Source organism: Chrysochloris asiatica, unplaced genomic scaffold, assembly GCF_000296735.1.
Source record: "Chrysochloris asiatica unplaced genomic scaffold, ChrAsi1.0 scaffold00081, whole genome shotgun sequence".
NCBI classification, from domain to species: Eukaryota; Metazoa; Chordata; class Mammalia; order Afrosoricida; family Chrysochloridae; genus Chrysochloris; species Chrysochloris asiatica.
Window position 1 is genome coordinate 4,979,206 of NW_006408599.1, and position 14,201 is coordinate 4,993,406.

The following is a 14,201-nucleotide window of genomic DNA, read 5'->3' on the forward strand; positions in this document are numbered from 1 at the left end:
TCTACTTCTTTACTGAGTTTGACAATTCATTGCTGTGGTTACACAGAACTCAGACAATTTTCAGAAATACTCAGAATATAGTTCTTTGATCAGGAAAGTCACTTCTCAGCAGTGCCCACAAGTACACCTCTCTGCTCCTTACCCTTTCAGCTTGGCCTTTGCCCTCTTTAGGCAAGTGCTATAAAACTCCTTTAGCTCTGTCGTGTAAGACTTAGCTAGAAGATTCTTAGTTCTAGCTCCACAGGTCAGCAAATCTTGTTCCCCCAAAAAGTGCCCATGGGCACTTCATTCTGACAGCAAATGTCCTGTGCAAAGATACTCAGCTTTCTCACTCTGATTGCAAAGAGGGACCACTGTGTTCCCTTCCAAAGCTCTTCATTTTGTTCTCACTGCTTCCCCGCCTCTGTGTCTGCTATCTTGCTGTCTGTACCGTCATAGATGTTTGTCTCCTGGACCAAGGAATTTCCCAGTCCAGGAATCTTGGGTAGATGCTACATCCCAGGGTCTTTCTCCGTATTTGAAAGATCTGTCTCTGGGGTGGCTCATTTTAAGCCTAGAAGAATGGAAAAACTGACTAGAGTTGATGTGCCTATTTGCGTGGTCCCTGTGGCACTACTATAAGGGTGCTATACCCCTTAGTTACAGGATTAGCAAACTATCTAATCCCCCCGGAGTCAGCCACAACCACTTCACATAGTTGTTATGAATCAGGCTGATTGATAATCTCAAGGTCAGCAGTATGAATCTACCAGCTTTTCCATGGGAGAAAGGTGAGCCTTTTTTGCTCCCATAAATATTTATGTCTTTGGAAACCCTATGCAGGGTCACTATGAATCAGAACCGACTCCATGGTATATAACCATCACCACCCAGGGGCACTGTAGGATAAGCACTGGATAGCAAAATCGGTATGAACTGCAAGATTAGCAGTTCAAACTCACCAGCTGCTCCTCGTAAATCCTATATAGGGTTGCTGTGAGTTGGAACTAACTTGATGGCAATTAACAACAACAACAATCAAACCTTGGAAACCCTATACAGGATCACTACAAGTAAGAATTGACTTGATGGCATGTAGCCACCACCACTGCCCAGTCATAGAGTCCTATTGGACACTAGAATAAACATTGGACTGCTCCTTCAAGGTTAATGGATCAAACCCACCAGCTGATCCTCTTAAACCCTATACAGGATCACTATGAGTTGAAACAAAAACAATCATTTGATAGAGGTTCCTGGTGTGGTGTTGCAAGATAATGCACTGGATCACAAGGTCAGCTTGAGCCATAATGTCGGTGGTTCAGAGTCACCAGCTGCTCCTCGAAAATCCTGTACAGGGTCGCTATGGGTCAGAACTGACTCAACGATACTTAATAACAACAACAAAGATTTTGGCTGTTGTTAGGTGCCAACCCCATACACAGCAGAATGAAACACTACCTGGCCCTGTTCCATCCTCACAGTTGTTGCTATGCTTGAGCCCATTTCCGCTGCCACAGTTTCAATCCATCTTATTGGAGGGCTATATCTTTTTCACTGACCTTCCACTTTCCCAAACATAATGTCCTTTTCCAGGAACTGGTACCTCCTGATAGCATGTCCGAAGTATGAGAGACAAAGTCTCACTTTGTCTTTCTAAGAAGCATTCTGGCTGTACTTCTTTCAAGACAGATGTGTTTGTTTTTCTGGCAGTCAATAGTATTTTTAGTATTCTTCTCTGGCACCATAACTGAAATGCATCAATTCTTCTATATTCTTCCTTATTCATAGTCCAGTTTTCACATGCATATGAGGCTATTGAAAATACTATGGCTTGGGTCAGGCACACCTTTATTCTCAAAGTGTATGTGGCTAATAGCACCTATCAGTGAAAGAGCAGGATTAAAATTAAAGAAGATTGGGGTATAATAATCTCTAGGTTTCTGGTATGACTTCTGTTGACTGATTTTTTTTTTTTTTTTTTTAAAGACACTTAATGTTTCCTATCGATGGACTGAAGTGTGGCAACAGTAGTGAGGTTGGCCCAGAATTGGGCAGTGTTTCATTCTGCTGTGCATCAGGTCACTATGAGTCAGTACTGCTTTGATGGCAACTAACAACAACAACAGCCTCACAGTGTGGCACTATGGATTAATGCGCCAGACTGCAAAGCCATTTGAACTGCAAGGTCAGAGGTTCAATCTCACCAGCTGCTCCTCAGAAACCCTATACAGGGTCATGAGTTGGAACCAACTCTACGGCATTTCACAACAACAACCTCGTGATGCTCTCTGCTTCTATAAAGATTCGTAGTCTCAGGACCCCTAAGGACAGTTCTGTTCTGTCCTACAGGGCTGCTATGAGTCAGAGTTCAGAGTTCATTCAATGGTTTGGTGCTTGGAGTTTACCTCACAGAGGAAAGTCACCTGAACTAAGTGCCTACTTTACACAGAAATACTGACAAGGTCATTGAAGTAAGTTTTTCTGTTCCTTTATTGGTCTTGATGGTTGAAACTCAACAATGTAGTGAACCCCCAGATCTTTTTTGGAATCTTTAGTAGACTTACTGCCTGTAATGAACAAGGATCTTTACTGATATTAGAAATGCATTTCCTCTAGTGAGATGACAAATTTTTGTTCTGTGTCATTCTTCCTTTCAGAATTTTGATTTCTTGGGCTCTAGAATCCTCTCCTCTCTTCTCTAAGGGGGATTGTTGTTGTTGTTAAGTGCCGTCGAGTCAGTTCCAACCCATAGCGACCCTGTACAAGGTTTCCGAGGAGTGACTGGTGAGCTTGAACCACCAACCTTGCGGTTCAAACGGCTTTGCAGTCTGGTGCATTATCCCACAGCACTACACCAGGGAGATTGCAGAGGGGATAAGCAAGATGAGATGTTTATGAGATAGAAAGGTGATGGATGCCCTGGTTGCTTCTCATCTGGGAAGAGCACTGTTCCTTGTGGTCTCTGTACCTGCTGTTTCCCTCTCTAGGATCCCTCTCTGTGGCCTGCTCATCCCCTACTGCCTGCTTCTCCATGGTTTTGGTCCAAGTGTACTTCCTGTTTGCTTCCTGAGCACCTTTGTATCTTCTGACACAGCACTGATCTCACTGCATCTGAACAAGACTTTTACACATCTCTTTCCTTCACTAGACTGTGAGGTCTGTGTTGGCAGAGATTTTCTTGTCTTATTCATCTTGGTATTCACATCACAAGGCCTGGGACATGTTGTTGTTAGGTGCTGTCATGTCGATTCTAACTTTTAGCAACCATAAGGTCTGCAAGAGAACGAAGCACAACCTGGTCCTGTACCATCCTCACAATTGTTGTAAAGATTAAGCTTGAGCCCATTGCTGCTGCCACTGTGCCAATCCATCTAGTTAGGGGTTTTACTCCTTTTTGCTGACCTTCCACTTTAACTAGCATGATAGCCTTCTCCAGGGACTAGCTCCTCCTGATAATATGTCCAAAGTATGAGAGAGTCTTGCTATCCTGTCTCCCAAGAGGCATTCTGGTTGTAATTCTTTCAACACAGATCTGTTTGTTCCTCTAGCAGTCTGTGGTACTTTTAATATTTTTCTCCCATCCTATAATTCAAATGCATCAATTCTTTTATGGTCTTCCTTATTCATAGTCACTGTCCAACTTTCACTTGCATATGAGGCCAATGAAAATGCCATGGCTTTCTTCAGGTGCAATGTAGTCCTCAAACTGACATCTTTGCTCCTGAACATGAAAAGAATTCTTGTGCAGCAGATTTGCCTATGTTGTTTGATTTCTTGACTGCTGCTTCCATGAGTTTTGATGGTGAATTCAAGCAAAATGAAGCCTTTGACAACTTCAATCTTTTCTCCATTTGTCATGGTTTTATTTATTGTTCCAGTGGTAATGATTTGTCTTTGCTTTACATTGAGGTACAACCCATATTGAAGGCTGTGGTCTTTGATCTTCATCGATAAGTATTTTAAGTCATCTTCATTTTCAACAAGCAAGGTTGTACCATCTATCGGCATATCATAGGTTGTTAATGAGCATTCCTTGAATCCTGATGCCACATTCTTCTTCATATAATCCAGTTTTTCAGATTATTTGCTCAGCATACAGATTGTTGTTGTTGTTGTTGCTAAATGCCATCAAGTCAGTTCTGACTTTTATGAACCTATGCAGGGTTTCCAAAGAGTGGCTAGTGAGGTTGAATCACCGACCTTGCAGTTGAAACCAATTATGCAGTCCAGCACATTAACCCACAATACCACACCAGGACTTCTTCACAAATTGAATACTGTGAAATAATACAACCTTGGTGCACACCTTTCCCAATTTTAAATCATTCAGTTCGAATGACTGCCTCTTTGTCTATGTACAAGTTCCTCATGAGCACAATTAAGTGTTCTGGAACAAACATTCTCCTCAGTGTGGTCCATAACTTATGTGATCCACAGAGTTGAAAGTCAAGGTTTAAAGCACATATATAGGGTTAAAAGATATGTGTGGGAGGAAAAGTAGAGAGAAAGAGGGAAGAAAAGAGAAATGAAGGAAGAGGGAGAAAAGAAGGAAGGAAGGATAGCAACTCTAAAGGAATGATGGGAGGATCATTACAAAGCCTTCCAGTAATTATTAGGAAACTTACAGCACTGTAGGCTTAGCACTGAACTGCTAACTATGTGTTGGCATCTCATGTCTCAGAAACCCTATACAGTGTGGCTATGAATCAGAATCAATTCAATGGCAAAAAGCGTTTTGATTTTGACTGTAATTATCATGATATTAAGAGAAAATTCACTCCTGGAATGATTCATACTATCCTGGTTGACCTACTCAAGGTAGATTTTCAAAAAAAGGACTTAAATTTGGTCTTAGAATGGATCACATTCTGAGACCGAGTGATTGGAGGAAACCTAACATTTATTTAGCACTGAATTATTCCAGGTGTTGTCATAAATACTGTTTATGCCTGCCTTCATCCCATTTACTCCTCACAGTATCTCTGGTAGTGTGCTACTTACGTGCTTGTGTGAGTCACTTTCAACTCATAGCAACCCTGTATAGAGTTTCCAAGGCTATAAATCTTGACAAGAGCAGAAAGCCTTATCATTCTCCTTTGGTGTAGCTGGTAGATTCAAACTGCCGATCTCGTGGTTTGCAGCCCAATTCTTAACCCATTATGCTACCCGAGGCTCCTTCACAATAACTCTGGAAGGTGATTATTGAGATTTCAGCTTGACAGGTGGAAAAGACTGAGGCTTTGGGAGCCTTTACCCAAGGTCTCTGCATTGAAGCTAGCACAGGGAATATGAAGCCAGGATTCTGTCTCTGTCTGTTTTTCAACTAAAGAAATGGAAGGACCCACAAGTATTTGAGAGCTCATTCAGTATTCCTGGATTTGAGTCCTGATTCTATTACTTTAGTCAGAGAGTATTGGGCAAATTCACAAACTCTTCTGTTTTAACATCCCCAAATTCTAATGGGGTAACTTTTTTCCAGTTGGAATGAGGAAGAACATAGTTTTGTTTTGTTTCATTTTTTATTTCATTCAATAAACTAGTTGTTGCTGTTCCTAAGTGCCATCAAATCAATTCTAACTCATGGAGACTCTGTGTGTACTCAAAAAACCTGCCATCATCAAGTCAATTCCAGCTCATAGTAATCCTATTTAGGGTTTCTGAGACTGTAAATCTTTATGAGAGTGGATAGCCTCATCTTTCTCCTGCAGAGTGACTGGTGGTTTTGAACTTCTGACCTTCTGATAGAGTCCTACTGCCCCACCAGGGTTCTATCAAGTCACTTCTGTGGTTGGTCTTGTTTTACACTCTTTGGACATTTGTAGTGAATAGCTTAGACAGCTCTCCTACTATAGAGCACTCTCTAGTGGAGGGGATGAAATAAAATAAAACAAATCAATAAAAGCATTTCAGTCCATAGCCGATACTCTGGAGACGAGCCTAAAAGAGAATGCTGTAGTGGTTTTGCATCTCAACTCCAGTGGTCTAGGAAGGTCTGTATTACAAGGGAGCCAAACAGAATTCTGGGGAAAGAATATTCCAGGCACAGGGAAGACCAAGTGCAAGGACTAGAGGAAGAGCAAACTGGCACATTGAAGGGACTGAAACCAAGGCAGGGTGTCTGGTGTGTTCTGAGTAAACAAGAGGAGAGTAGGAGACAAGAGGAGGGAGAAAGACAAGGAATGAGAAATATCCGATTGTGTAACTTGGAGAGGGAGAAGTCTGGTCTCAGCATACAAAAACTGCTTTAGAATACAAAAGAAGTAGAAGATGCATGGGTTGGGAGAAGTGGGAGGGATGGCGGGTGGAGAGACAAGAACCAGGAAAAGAGAAAGAAGATGGCATGGATGTTCACACATCTATACTGCCCACTCAGCTCCGCAGCGAAGAATTGCATTTGAAATTATAACAAGGGTTTTTTTTTTGTTTTTTTTTTTAAAGTATAATGAGATGGGGGAGGGGAGAATATTCCATATGTTCAGCGTGGGTGAGTTGATGTTGAAATGAAACTCAACTCTTGCCTTCTGAGGTTTCTGTGAGGCAAAATTTATATGCTTGGCAATCATGGTGTCCTTACTCTCTCTCTCATTTTCTCAGTTTTCCTTTCCCTGTGTGTGTGTGTCTTTGGGAACTGTAGGGACAGAATATGTAACCCCAGCCGGCAGCTGTATATCTTTCAAACCATGGTTCCACGGGCCAAATCCCGCTCCAAATTATTTATGACTCCCATTGAAGCCCGCAGGATTCAGGCGTCGATCTATGAGGTCAGCAATGGACCTCTTTGTTGAACACAGGTCATAAGGCGAGGGCTCTGGCTGTGACTGCTCAGTGAACCTCCACTGCAATAGAACTGGTTACGTAACTTTAAACAGTAATGACATTTTGCAGAAAAGTGCTTTTTAATTGCTATGTCTTCATTATTCTCTTTCAAAATTGCCCAAGAGATTCTGCCTTCAAGACAGCTTGGCATGTTCCGAGTTTCCATTTTTAAATAACAGCCAGTTTTGTATTTCAACAACTGCTCCTAGATAAAACCCCCATCCCCAAACTTTATCTGTTTTCAGTTGCATAAAATAGGGGAAGTAATACTGCCTTTTGTACCCTTGCCAAATGGAGAAATGATTTGACGCAATTTTCTAAAACTGCTCTCCCCAAATTCCTTTTGGGATAGGACCAAGAATAGAATATTTTATCCACTACAAAAAGGAGGAAGAAAATGATGAGCAAGGTAGAAAAATAGGACTGAGAATATAGTCTACAGAGTTCCTTTAAACAGCAGAAACATAACCTCAATCCATAGACCCAGATGCCTATAGGGGATTGGGATCAGCCAAAAATAAATTTTGCTTTGAAAGCAAAAACAAGGATACAGATAAAATGATTCAATAATACATGCTCTGAAAGAATTGTAAAGTCAGTTTGGAAACTATGTTACAGCTTGCCTTGTTTTACCCTTCTTTTTAGCATCCGTATTCCCTGTACAGTCATCCAGCGGAGCAATTGCTCAAACTTAGATGGGCCCCATGTTGATTATTGGTGTGGCGGTTACCAAATCTTGAAGTGGGCCACTGCCCTACTGAAAAGCTCTGTTAGAACCCTTTCCATGCTAATAACTTAGGACCCCAACTTTCTCCCCTGCACTTCCCCCTGTCCTGGTTCAACAAGTACAGGAAAATTCTAGACCCTCTTAGTTTATATATATGTGAAAGCTCACCAAAAAATTGACAACTGCCTCTCTATCTTTTTCTTCTGAATCCTGATGAAAATTGCTTTCAACCTTTACAAAAATACAAGAGTGACATTATTATCATAAAAAATAAGAATAAATAATAGCCATTGCTTGTGCTATGCACATTGCAGAAATTATTTCATTTAATCCTCTTAACAGCTCTCTGATGTGGTTTTGTTGCTGTAGTCGTTGTTACTATTGTTAAGTACTTTTGAGTCAGTTCCAGATTGTAGTGACCCTGTATAGGGCTTCCAAGGGTGTGGCTGGTGATTTTGAATGCGACCTTGCAGTTCAAACTGACCTTGTTTTTCAATGCTTATCTTACAGTGCCACCAAGTCAGTTCTAACTTATAGAGACCCTATGTACAACAGAATGAAACATTGCTCCATCCTCAGAATCATTGCTATGTTTGAGCACTTTGCTGAAGCCACTGTCTCAATCCACCTCATTGAGGGCCTTCCTTTTTTTGTCTGACCCTCTACTTTACCAAGCATGATATCCTTCTCCAGAGACTAGTCCTTCCTGGTGACATATATAAAATATGTCACGTGAAGTCTCACCATTCTCGCTTCTAAGGAGCATTTCAGCTATACTTCTTCCAAGATAAATTTGTTCTTTCTCTGGCAGTTCAATGGTATAGTCAATATTCTTTGCCAATACCATAATATAAGTTCATCAATGCCTCTTCAGCCTTCATTATTTGTTGCCCAAATTTTGCATGCATAAGAGGTGACTGAAAATACTAGAGCTTGGGTCTGGCACACTTTAGTTCTCAAAGTGATATTTTTGCTTTTTAACACTTTAAGCAGGTCTTCGGTAGCAGTTTTGTTCAATGCAATATGCCATTTGATTTCTTGACAGCTGCTTTTCTCAGTGTATATCTAAGCAAAATAAAATCATGAATTTGCTTACTGATTCCATTGTGAGGATTTTTGCTTTCTTTGTGTTGAATTATAGTCATACAGAAGGCCGCAGTCTTCAATCTTCATCAATAAGTGCTTCCAGTTCTCTTAACTTACGGCAAGCGAGGTTGTGTCATCTGCATACCTCCATCTCCCTCTATTCCTGATGCTGTCTATATTCTTTATATAGTAAAAATTCTCTGATTATTTACTCAGCATACAAATGGAACAATATGGTGAAAGGATTCAACCTTTAGGCACATCTGTCCTCATATTAAACCACACAGTATTTCCTCCTTCTGTGAAAATAGCTGCCTCTCAGTCTGTTGTTGGTAAGTGTCGTTGAGTTGATTTGATTCCCAATCATAGCGACCCTGCATAGGGTTTTTGAGGAGTGGCTGGAGGGCTTGAACTGCCCACCTTGTGGTTAGCTGTCCAGTGCTTATTCTGCATTACCACACCAGGATTCCCTTAGTCTATCCACAATTAACTGTCCTGGAATTTCTATTCTTCCCAATGTTATCCATAATTTGTTATGATCCACACAGTCAAATACCTTTACAAATTAGTAAAACACAGGTAAACGTCATTTTGGTATTTGCTACTTTCCTCCAAGCTCCATCTGATACCAGCAATGCTATCCCTTGTTGTATGTACTATTGTGAATCCAGATATAATTTCTGGCAGTTACCTGTGCACATTCTGCTGCAAATGCTTGTTAACTATCTGCAACAAGATGTTACTTGCATGTGATATTAATGATATTGTTTGGCAATTTTCACATTCTATTGAATCATCTTTCTTTGAAATGGGCACAAATGTGGATCTCTTCAAGTCAATTTGCCAGGCAGCTGTCCTCCAAATTTCTTGGCATGACAGTGAACACTTCCAGCAATGCGTCTATTTGTTGAAATAAATCAACTGGTATTCCGTCAATTCTTGGAGCCTTGTGTTTTGCCAATGTCTTCAGGACAACTTGGACATCTTCCTTCAGTATCATTGATTCTTGACCATATGCTATCTCTTGAAATTGTTGTATATCAACCAATTCTTTTTAGTGTATTTACTATGTGTGTTCCTTCCATCTTTTGATTTTTTTTTTTGGCATCATTCAGTATTTGGCATCATTCAGAAGATAAAGAATACTTCAGTATTGCAACCCAAGGTTTGCACTTTTTCTTCAGTTCATTCATCTTGAGAAATGCATAACTTGTTTATCTCTTATTGGTTTTCTAACTCCAGGTCTTTGCACATTTCATTTTAATACTTTACTTTGTCTTTTTGATCTGCTCTTTGGAATCTTCTGTTAATTTAGTTTGCATCACCATTAGTTTGTCATTTAATTTAGCTACTCTGCCTTTTAAAATAAATAGCAAAATTGTTTTTGTTGTGAAGTGCTGTCGAGTTGGTGCTGACCCATAGTGACCCTATTATAGGGTTTCCGGGGAGCAGCTGGTGAGGTTGAACCACTGAGCTTGCAGTTCAAATGGCTTTGTTGTCTGACGCATTAACCCACAGCACCATACCAGGACTCCTCCCATTTAAATTCAAACTCCCATTTTTTACTTGTTGAGAAAATACATGACTTGGTCAATTCAGTAAATTCCAGCAACTATGCTGTTGGTGTTTTAAAAACGGAAGGATCTACTAGAATACATCATTTCAGCATTTAGAGTGTGGAAGGAGCATTTACCTCTTGACATTGATAGTAATAGCAACCATATCCAAAAACAGGATGTGCACAGAAAAGAAAATGTTAAGTGCATGGAAACTTCTGAGCAAAATAATAAAAATATTAGTGTAACTCTAGAAAAGCCAAGAACATTGCTGGAACAGGTCAGACACTTGATTTGACAGATGATTCAGTGTATGAAATAAAAGTATTTGATAACAAACTGAGAGACTCGGAATGAGGTATCAGGAAGATACAGTGCAGAATAAACATGAAGCAGTAGCCTCTGCACTCTTCCCAAAGAAGGAAAAATTTCAAAGACTTGTTAAAACAGCATTATTATCTCTAAGGAATTGTTTGGAATATACCTTGGATTCCTGATGCGATGATGTTCAATAAGCACTGGGCTGCTAAAGACAAGGTGGGTGGTTCAGACCCACCAGCTACCTTGTACCGGGTAGCTATGAGTTGGAAGTGACGTGACAGCAATTAATAACAACAATGGAGTCCTGGTGTGGTGCTGTGGGATAAAGCACTGGACTGCAAGGTCAGTTTGAACCATAAGGTTGGCAGTTCAATCTCAACAGTGGTTCCTTGGAAACCCTATACAGGGCTGCTATGAGTCGAAACTGACTCTACGGTACTTAACAACAACAACAACAGTAATGTAGTCTGTAAGGCTGTAAATTCTGAGCACACGGATTTAGATAAGAATCAAAAGTCAGTTAATTGTCCAGATAAAAGAATGACTTCTGTGAAGTAGAAATATTTTAAGTTTTTTATTTTTATTTTTTAATAAAAGCAACTGAAAAGGTTAATTTGTCACTGGATTGTGTTGAGTTGGTTTCTGAAAGTGACAATTATGATGTTATGTTGCTATCTGTGGAAAGCTCTAATGTGATAACATCAATTATGTCAAATCCAACAGATATCAGAAAAATGACATCAAGAAATTCTAATGATTCATCTAATGCTAAAATGGACATTATGACTATAGAAAAGAGTAAAAGTCTGTCCAACTGCAACACAGACAGTCCAGTCTCTTCCCTAGAGTCACCTTCGAAAGCTGTTCTTCAAGAGCTGTCTTAAACTCAAAAGAGACAACTCTAGTCACACAAAGTATAGCCCAGGATCCTGAGTCTTTTGAACACCTGCTATCTCTCCCAGAACCACAACTACTACTACCTTAGCTGGTAGAAAAAGGTCAAGACTTACTTCCTCCCCAGAAGCCTGAGCTCAGAGTAAAGCAGGTGCTAAAACTACCCAGAGGTGTTGGCCTGAGTAGAAATATTACCAAAATCTATCCATGAGGAGTCTTGCAGAAAGCTGCCACCTCTTCCTTTGTCATAAGAATCCTAATGATATGCTGGTTTTGAAGAAAATTGTACAAATTAAAGCTTTATCACTTTCATTGCCTATGCTTTAGCTCTGTTTCTATCCCCCAACAAATACTGTTTTATTGTTCAATTAAAAGCAATTGTATGGTGCTGTGGATCGTTTGTTGCTGTTGTTGTTAAAATGCCATCGAGTCGGTTCTGACGAAGAGTGCTGATGAGCTTGAAGCTCCAACCTTGTGGTTCAAACCAACCTTGAAGTCCAGCACATTAACTTGCAGCCCCTCACCAAGAGTCCTTTGTACCATTATATGATATAAAATCTATCCCTGGGTTTTCTGGAGAAAAAAGTTTCTATAATTACATATTGTAATGACCTTTTCTGGGGTTCACATTTAAGTACTTTGGTTATGTTACTCTAACACTCTGCAATTTTAATGACTCAGTTGAGATCGTAAGCCCTTTGTATAGATAGGCACAGTCCTCTTGTAATAGAATAACGTAATGACATAGATTGCGCATTTCAGTGACAGCCAACATCGTGAGCTGAGAAGTTTAAATAGAAGCAATGAAAACGGAGGTTTCACAGATTTTTCTGTCTGGATCTTCACAGGCCCAGCAATATTTTGGTTATGATGCACAGGGAGAAATCTAGCAGCTTAGAATTTCTACGCATCACCTTTTGAAACTGTTAATGAAACACCTTTTTTGTAACCTTTCTGTATTCCTTTTTGCTATTCTTGAACAGGTCTTCAGATAATCTTCCCTCAGTATCTGCAAGAGAAGTTTGTCCAGTCGGCCTTGAGCTACATCATGTGCAATGGTGAGGGGGAATATGTTTGCCAGAATAACCAGTGCAGGTGCCAGTGTGCCGAGGAGTTTCCCCAATGCAACTGCCCCATCACCGACATCCAGATCATGGAGTACACGCTGGCCAACATGGCCAAGTCCTGGGCCGAAGCCTATAAAGACCTGGAGAATTCAGGTAGAGAGTCCAATTTAGTAATACTGCATGAACAGCCAGTCTATAATGGCAAACTGGTCTGTAACTGGAAGTATGACTACTGAGGGAAAAATTCAGTGGTCCCAACTCTTGCACTTTGGAGGGTCTAGAGCTTGTTATAGGAGTTCTGGTGTGGCACTTTTGGATAATTACTGACTGCAAGGTCAGTTTAAATAGCAAGGTCTGTGGTTCAAACCCACCAGCTGCTCATGGGAGCAGCACTTAACAACTTAGCAACAACAACAATAACAATGGAGAAGATACTAAATAAATCTCTGCTGAATGAAATACTAAATAGAATAGTCAATTTTGTGGTCTTATAGTATATTGAATCTGTTGTCTTAAAAAGTCTCTGGAGAGTGGAAAGTTTTATTGATTCCCAAGTCTCTCTTTCTGTTTCTATCTAGATCTCTGTTTCTATATCTACTGTCCATCTATATCTATCTTTCTCTCTACATACCTACCTATCCGTCTATTATCCATCTCTCCAAAGAATTCACAGCTATTGAAGCAGAAAGTCATTTGTCAGGTAACTTAGATATCTCCTGGTTTGTGTGTGTGTGTATGTCTAAGAAAAATGCACTTTAGGGAATAAAAGTCATTAGTCACCAAAGGCCATACAGTAAATTAAATGCAAAGCCAGAGCTCTGCCCACATGGAGCTTTGAGTTTTGTGGGAAATCTAGACATGAGTCTCACAGACATATGAACGGTGTACATGGAAAGAATGAGGTGCTTCTGTGAGCCCCTGATGTGGAGTTGGGAGTTCATGTAGTCAGGAAGGTCAGAAAAGACTACTATTGATGGTACAATCACTGAGCAGAAACTTAGAAAGTAACTAACTGCAGTGCAAAGATCAGAGTATGGATGTGAGGTCATCACAAGGTGCCAGGAAAGAGTTGCCTATGATGTGGATCAAAGTGGTAAAGACAGGAAGTATGCAGAGATGTTGAGAAAATTAGAAGGAAATATTATAGGCTGGGCTTGATACTAGTGAAACTATAGGAGTTGAAGAGAAGAAGGAGATCAGAGATGGCACCCACATCCTTGTTTAAGTGGATGAATATTGGTACTGTCCTCTGAGTCTAAGCTAGATCACACTGGAAGGCTTGGAAAGAAGACAGTGTTTTCATTTTTGGACACAAAAAGCTTAACAATCCTTGAGATTTCCAAGAGCAGATGACAAGTTAGTAATTAACATGTTATGTGTGCTCAGTCCACCACTCCTCTGTCAGTTTGTTGTACTGTGGTGGCTTGTGAGTTGCTGTGATTCTGAAAGCTATGCCACCAATATTTTAAATACAAGCAGGGTCAACCATGGTGGACAGGTTTCTGATGAGCTTCCAGATGAAGACAGACTAGGAAGAAAGAGTGACGAACTACTTCTGAATATTTAGTCACTGAAGACCTTATAAATAGCAGAGAAACACTGTCAGATATAGTGCTGGAAAATGAGCCCCTCAGGTTGGAAGGCACTCAAAATGTGACTAGGGAAGAGCTGCCTCCTCAATGTGGAGTTGACCGTGATGACGCAAATGGAGTAAAGCCCACGGGACCTTCGTTTGCTGATGGGGCACAACTC

General features: G+C 40.4%; 1 protein-coding gene across 1 annotated transcript in view; it reads left to right on the top strand.

The window, feature by feature from the left end:
- The window catches only part of BRINP1 (bone morphogenetic protein/retinoic acid inducible neural-specific 1), a 290,590-nt gene that overhangs the window by 204,411 nt on the left and 71,978 nt on the right, over nucleotides 1-14,201 (top strand). The window contains exon 6 of the mRNA XM_006865677.1: nucleotides 12,366-12,602. Coding sequence (XP_006865739.1) covers nucleotides 12,366-12,602 — 237 coding nt within the window. The remainder of the gene's footprint in view (nucleotides 1-12,365; nucleotides 12,603-14,201) is intronic.